Genomic DNA, 7,271 nt, shown 5'->3' with positions numbered 1-7,271 from the left:
TAGATCTCTCTTCTCAACATATAGATCTCTCTTCTCAACATATAGATCTCTCTTCTCAACATATAGATCTCTCTTCTCAACATATAGATCTCTCTTCTCAACATATAGATCTCTCTTCTCACCCATTCGAGTTTGAAACCGAGGTAATCCTCGACTTTGGAAATCTCTCCGCCATGTACAGCGACAGTGATCCCCATCCACACTGCCAGACACTTCAGCTCATCCTCGCCGCAGGTCAACCATGCTGTTACCCCCAGCTCGAGGATGTCAAGCCCGTCCACTAGCTCGGCCCTCTCCTCAACCTGTCGGAGGGAGTCGATCTGCAAGCAGCTAGTCAGCAGGTACGAGGACACGCCTGTTCTCACCTCAGCCGTGTTGATGTCGTCTAGGTGCGTGCTGGGCTTGAAGATGCAGCAGCTGTACTTGAGACGATCTCCCATGATGGGGAAAAAGAACTCTGAGAACATCCCAGTCAAGAATCTTTCTTCCCGTTCATCGCTCTCTCCTCTCTCCTCCCTCCTCTCTCCCCTTGCCTGGAGGGAGTTCGTAGTGCTGGTCATTCGCATCGGCTGTGTTCATGGCGATTGGAAGTTTCTTCAGGCTCTCCACGTACTCCATGAAGCTTGACCGCTGAACTTCGACGTCCTTCGGCACCTTGAAAACGTCACAGTCAACAGCTGCTTTGCTTCCCACGATGATCGCAAGAACGCACAGAGGGAGGAAGGGAGGGGAGGGAGGGAGGGAGGGAGGGAGAGAGAGAGGAGGAGGAATTCGGTGTACCAGGTTTGTCTCGAGGAGCCTTCTCATTCCCCATCTTGTAAGGAAGTCTGCAAGTGGTAAGGTTGTGAGAGCTCGCATGCCTTCAATCACCTGGCATCATGTTCTTCTCAAACAGGAAGATCCTAAGATCTTCAGTGAGAGACGAGCTAAAGATGAGATGGGAGAGATGGAAGGAGGAAGAGCAACAAGGCAAGGTCGTATGAGTTTTTCCTTACCCAACTTTGAGAAGTCGATAGGTGATGAAGACCCCGATCGAGTTGATCAGGCCAGACATCTGAAGGCATCATGATAAGCGCACAAGACGAAGAGAATCCTTTCATCGGCGATGCTGGTATCTCGAATGATCTAGTTGTGAGTCCCTGACCTTCACTGACATCCCTCACGTGAGATCGATCTTCATCATCGCTTCAACCTCTCACATCTCCTGCATCTGCTTGCTTCCCTTCCTCTGCCTCCCCCTCCCTCTCCCATAAAGCGCGCATGGCTCTCCTTTATATCTGAGCGGATCTCATCTAAAACTGTTTTAAGCCATCGTTTAAAATTGCGTATAAGGCCTAAAAATCAGTCCGGCGTTATTAGCCATTTTCCTGCGAAACTCTAAACATTTTGAAATAAGGTTTTAATAGTTGCGGGGAAAACATGCCGGGGATGGGCCGCATGCTGGCCATGGCGGCAGCGATCGTTCCCTTGGCTTCTCCTGCTCAGGCAGGTTTCCCCGGCTCATCACTCATCTCTCCTCTTGCAGCCTCAGACCGAGCCTGTTCTCCTCTCGCTTTCCACTTCCCTGCACCTCCATGCCTCGCCTCGCCTCTTGGCCGGTCCTCCTTCACTGCACCCAAGGTGGCATGGAGGACTCGTCGGGTGAAGAGCGCCAGCGGTGCGTCTCTGCACTCCAACACGCTACTGATGCAAGAAGATTCTGGGATCATGATGGAGAACTGGAAGCTGGCTCTTGAAAAGGCGGCAGAGAAGTGGAGGTACAGGCAGAGGGAGACTTTCGTGGACAACGAACTGTACGAGAGAGAGTGGGTGACGCCGTTATGGATGATCACACAAGAGCCAGACCTCAACAATCTCGTGAAGTATCTGCAAGAGATGCGGCTTAAGATCAACGATGCTCCAGATCAGGTCCACGTCATTCAGTTCTCCAGGGCTCAAATTGAAGCAGCGAGGGAAGCGTTCTCGAGGATGGTGAGAATCTTTCCTGTGCGCGTGTATCGCTCACGCTCATCAGGTGAGGAGCGGAGAGATGAGGCTGCACAGGCTGTGCGAGTTGATCGGGAGCGAGATCTTCAGCACCAGCTACTCCCGGCAGGTTGTTGTCGTCGGCCAGCGCAACGGTACAGCTTCACGTCCTCGCGCTTCCATGTTGACGCTTCAGGATCAGTCGGGCCGAAGGGGCAGGGCCAGCGTTTTCAGCTGGTGCAGCCCCTCTCTGCTGAGGAGCTGTATGCTCAGACAGATCTTGATTTGGGGTCGCGCCAGGTGCGAAATATCTCCAGTGCCTCGTCCTCACACTCGCTGTGCAGCTCGAGAGGTTCATGTGGCAAGACTCGATCAACTCGTGGACAAAAGCTTCACTTGTTGCCAATTTTGTTGAGTACGAAGCACTACAAGTATACCTAAGATGCCATCATGAAGAAATCGACGTGTGATGTTGTGAAGGTGAACGAGTGGGGGGTTTTCAAATGCATCTCACGGATCAAAGCGGAAGAAGAGATATGGAACAAGGTAATACCTGCTTTGGTCGAATTGAAGTTCACATGGAGTTCGAAGGTTGTTGATGAGATCTTCGAAATCGACAACATCGTGAAGAGAGAAAAGCAACTTCGTCATCTCTCAAGGTGCTTGTGACTTTGACGAATCTAGCTCGAACCAGCGCTTTTTAGATTCGTGAAAGACGTGTTTGGACTCAAGATTGTTGTCGGAGACGAGGAACAGGTGCGAAATAATGTTGTGCAGTTTCTTCCTTACATGGCAAAAGGCAAGAAGATGTCAGAAGCAGCTTGAAAATCTCCGATTCTCCGACGAGGCTCTTCGAAACCATGGTGACCATGAATTACCCCTTGGCTTCCTCGTGCCTTGCACATCCTCTTGCACTCTCTTCTATGTTCACACTTGCTGCATCGCCGCGGAGTGAGTGATGTCTTCGATGGCAGGTGTTCCCATCTCTGAATCGTCGAGGAAACTCGTGTTTGTTGAGGTCAAGGATTATCTCACAGAGAAGCCTGATGAATCAAAGACGAGGTGGTTCCTCCTCCTCCTCCTCCTCCCTCTCCCTTTCGTCTGAGATCCTCGATGCCTTCTTGCACTTGCTCTCTTCATTTTCTTCATGCTATGCGCTCATTCTTGCATGTTGCAGCGGCTGGCGAGCTCTCAAGTCCGTCGTGATGTGGTGGGACACAACCATTGAGATTCAGATCCAAGTGCTTCGAAATTATCACAGGGAGCGCGAGAGGATCACCAAGGAGTCTCACTCCGAGTTCAAGGCGAGGAGAGAGGAGCTCCGAGATCTCATTGCCACCGCCAAGCCTCTCTTCGGCTTCTACAGGTGCTTGTCTGCAGTGGGACCCGAATGTTTGTTCTCAACTTGCAACAGGGATCTCTTGCAGTGGCTCTTCCAAACGACAGCTGCCAACATTCACTCGCAAGGGCCTCCGACCTTCAACAACGTCCGCGTGGAGCTGCTGGACTAACTCGCGTGAGTCGAGTACTGATGAATAAATCGATTTGCCAACTTATTAGAGACGCTGCAACAATCGCCGATCACGTTCAACGGTTCAACGGTTGTAGATAGAAAGGTCCGAGCCCGCCTCAGTGATAGGGAATGTTTCCTAGCTAGAAAGCGACTCCTTGAAAACATTTGGCAGTCGAGCTTCAAATTCAGTACCATGTTCCACATTATTCTAACATAAATTTGAATCTTTCACCTTAGATTTCAAGTATGTCTCCTGAAGGGTTTGAAACGGTGCTGTATCGCCCCTTGCGGGTATGGTGAGCGAGGAGGAGCGCATCGTCGATCTGCTCAACCACTTTGAAGATGTCTACGTGCCCATGGTCAGCCATTCCCTTCAATCCAAGTCCGTCTTCTTGCAGAGCCTTCGGAACCTCTTTGCCATGGCGAACTTGGGAGACCCTAAGCCTTTGCTGAGGGAGTTCACAGGATCCCAGGGGTTCATCAACGCTCCGTTCTTCAACCAAAGGAGGTCAGATAGTGTCAAAGTCCTCGATCTTGTCGACTGGGAACGAGATGAAGCTGCTCTGCAAGCTGCGCTGACTTTTTTCTCTCGCCAGTGTAACATCTTAGTAAGTGTGGACAAACAGGATGAAGACAACAACTGTTGTCATTTCTTTGAGTTTTGGAAGGACGGACGCAAAACAATTGTAGAGGACAAGTTAGATTCCTTGAATGACCTTTACAACAACCGTACATTGGTATTAACCAAACAGTTTGCAGATGGAAAGTCAGATTATGTTCTGCTATATTCCTTCCTCCGGCTTGACTTCTACGTGGAATTTCTGTTTCGACAAGTTAAGGCGGCAAAGAATAAGGATGAGAAGTCACATTTGAAGAGACTTTATCTCGAGCTGTTTCAATTCGTGTTCGGACGACTAAGAGAAATTGACTGCCAAGCTCAAAGTCTTTCCGAACGTCTTTCCGATACACCTACAGCAATCTTTGTACTAGGCATCACTGGAGTTGGCAAGAGTCACATTCTCAACCTGATGAACAAGACTCCGTGCTTTACTGTTAGCAATGATGATATGAGCTCGAAGACTTTCTTGCCCCAGGCGTTCTCAAAGAGGGATTTCATATATGTTGACCTGCCCGGGATCAAAGACACTCGTGATCGTGAGATTGCTCTGTTGAACTCTATCATGTTATCTTCATTGTATCGCTCCTTCCCCAAGTCAGTCACTGTGCTGACATTTGACTTCAACGCTTTCCAGACAAGCGGACGAGGCAGCGAAATCAGACATGTTTACGATTTCCTCAAGACGTTCTTCGTGTGCAAGGAAGCCAACGTTGGAAATGATGATGATGAGCTCGATGACATTTCTGATGAGATTTCCTGTCTTGAAATACCAGAGAAGATCAAGAAGTCTATCGTTGTGGTGATTAATCGATACGATGGCAATCGTGAAAAGTTGGATGAACTTCGGAGCAGATTACATCAAAAATTCGGGATCGATGAGGACAAGATGATTGCAATCAGCAAATCGACAGATGAAAATAGCGATACGATCAAAGAAGAAAGACGTGCTCTTAAACGAATCATCAAGGAGACTGAGAGCACTGACATGATGGATGAGGATGAGCAGGCTTGCCAAAAGCATGAAGCTCAGTTTCAAGTTGTTGTGCTGGAAGAATTCAAAAGCATCATGCCTGAATACAGGCAGTACGTGCTCGAGAGCATGTTGGACGAGGCACCTGATACAATCATTCAATGGCATAAAACAATCAAAGACCTGTACCGCTACACCATCTTTGAAGGCTTGGATGAATTTGCAAAGAAATTTGTTGGAATTGTTGTTGCAATGATCGAAAAGAATGATGGATTACGAGAGTCCCTGTTTCAGATTGAGAATGTCAAAGAGGTCTTTGACTCCCGCGATACAGTAGAAAAGAAGACAGAGAGGTTGGAAGCACTCAAGAAAGCACTTGATGAAAACACGAAACAGAAGAATCGGTTGGAAAGGAGATCAAACAACATGGAACCAACGATCAGCGAGCCTCTAAAAAGCATGAGCTTGAGACCAATCTTCAGTACCAAAAGTAACATCAAGATATTGGAAGCAGAAATCGCAAGCAATCACATGATAAACAAGGGAAAGAGCTCAGCGGAGGCATGGATCAAGAAAGCGATGTCCAATCCCTCAGGTGTTCAGAAGTATCACAAGAATTACAAACTTCTGCATGTCATAGCTCAATACAACTTGTTGAACAAAGCGATCGATGTCAAAATTAAATCGGGAGCGGCTACAATGGCACAAATGCTACAAGACTGTGAGACTGCCGACAAACACAACCCATTTCACGTCGCAGCTCTCTACGGTTCGTCTGTCGTCTTCGAGCAGTACGTGGAAGTGCTTTGGGAAGCTTCCAATGACAGAGAAGACTTCTTGAAACGGTTTGTGTCGATGATCGAGCGCATAGATCGCACTAGAAACAGTGTGCTTCATCTTGCAGCTCAAGGGCGTCAGGTCGAGATCATCCAGCTAATTTTCAAGTTCCTGACCCCTAGCGATCTGCCTGGCGAGCTAGGCAAGAGGTGGGCTGAGAAACGTAAAGAACTTTGTCTAAGAACAGGCTCATCAAGGCCCAAGTACTATCCGCTACACAAGTTGTGTGAAAGAGATTGCATCACTGATGAAGAGAAAGAGCGTGTACGCAAGTGCATGAAGATGTTACTTGATCATGGAAGCATAAAATCGTTACTGGCAGACCCAGGAGATGAGGCGACATCGAAGACAGTGCTCTGCTATGCATGCGAAAGAATCAGCGATCAATTTGTCGAGCTTTTGATCGAATACCTCAAACAATCGCAAGCCTCCGATCGGATTCGCGACATCGTGAATCATGATACACGAGAGGGCAATGAAAGATCCAACACCCCTCTGTACTACACCTTCAAGAAAACACGACCTGACAGCATCGAAATACAACGCGCAAAGAATATCGCTCGACTGTTAGTCAAGAACGGTGCAGATGTGGAGCTGGCAGTACGCAAGAACAAGACAAAGATGCTGGACCTTGGTCAGAAGAACGGTTATCTCACTAGCGATGAGGTCCACGAGCTCGCGGACATCAGTCGAAAACGTGGCAACCTCGTCAGGGATGAGTCGCTGCAACAGAACATGCGGCGGCGGCGACAGGACTCCGACGCTGGGACAAGGACTCACAGGAGCAACCGTCAACGCAAGGCCGCTTAGAGACAGGCAACCTTACTTGCTCTTCGTTTATGCTTCCTGCTGACCGTCAACGCAGCTTTGCGCACTTCAGCGGCTTCCAGCTCTATCGACAAGAAAGTTCCTGAGCCTTTTAAGTGATTAAAGGATTAATAAATAACAACCTAACCGTGTTGATCAACTCGTGATGAGCTCCGATCAGACTCTGAGAGCTCATCACGAGTTCCGGTCACCGGCGGCGGGGCGGTACGACGGTCCGACCGCACCGCTGGCGGGCCCGGGTCGGCGGGCCCCCCGACTCTGATATGACTCAGCGGACGATCGCCGACTCTACCGGGCCGACCGGCGCCATCATCAGCCGGGAGTCGCCGACTCTACCCGGCGGGCATTCGGTCACGCGGCAGACATTTTCTTTACTCAAAGTTAAGTTAAAAATCAGTACGAGGACAATCAGGAGAGTCGAGACCAGACAATTCAGGTTTCCATTGCTGCGAGGACGGGGATGAGGAGAGGACTGAGCTTGGTTGGGGGGGAGCGCGATGCACGAAGACGGGATCTGTGCGATGAAAGCGTTCAAGGAC

General features: G+C 49.3%; 3 protein-coding genes across 3 annotated transcripts in view; 2 read left to right on the top strand and 1 right to left on the bottom strand.

The window, feature by feature from the left end:
• The window catches only part of GUITHDRAFT_157030 (hypothetical protein), a gene marked incomplete at both ends in the record, with an annotated part of 3,567 nt that extends 2,687 nt beyond the window's left edge, over positions 1–880 (bottom strand). Inside the window, 4 exons of the mRNA XM_005839718.1 lie at positions 123–202; positions 252–457; positions 534–827; positions 871–880. Coding sequence (XP_005839775.1) covers positions 123–202; positions 252–457; positions 534–827; positions 871–880 — 590 coding nt within the window. The remainder of the gene's footprint in view (positions 1–122; positions 203–251; positions 458–533; positions 828–870) is intronic.
• A 541-nt stretch (positions 881–1,421) lies between these two features.
• On the top strand, positions 1,422–2,265 carry GUITHDRAFT_150439 (hypothetical protein; the record flags this gene model as incomplete). The annotated part of the gene is made up of 3 exons (XM_005839717.1): positions 1,422–1,971; positions 2,015–2,120; positions 2,168–2,265. Coding segments are annotated over exons 1-3 (704 nt in total), but the record flags the coding sequence as incomplete, so codon positions are not given.
• A 1,506-nt stretch (positions 2,266–3,771) lies between these two features.
• On the top strand, positions 3,772–6,714 carry GUITHDRAFT_101244 (hypothetical protein; the record flags this gene model as incomplete). Its single annotated transcript, XM_005839716.1, has 1 exon — positions 3,772–6,714. The coding sequence occupies one exon, from the start codon at positions 3,772–3,774 to the stop codon at positions 6,712–6,714; it is 2,943 nt and encodes a 980-aa protein (XP_005839773.1).
• Positions 6,715–7,271: the final 557 nt, after the last annotated feature.

The sequence above is a fragment of the Guillardia theta genome (genome assembly GCF_000315625.1).
Source record: "Guillardia theta CCMP2712 unplaced genomic scaffold GUITHscaffold_7, whole genome shotgun sequence".
NCBI lineage: Eukaryota > Cryptophyceae > Pyrenomonadales > Geminigeraceae > Guillardia > Guillardia theta.
This window is presented reverse-complemented; position numbering and strand designations above follow the sequence as displayed.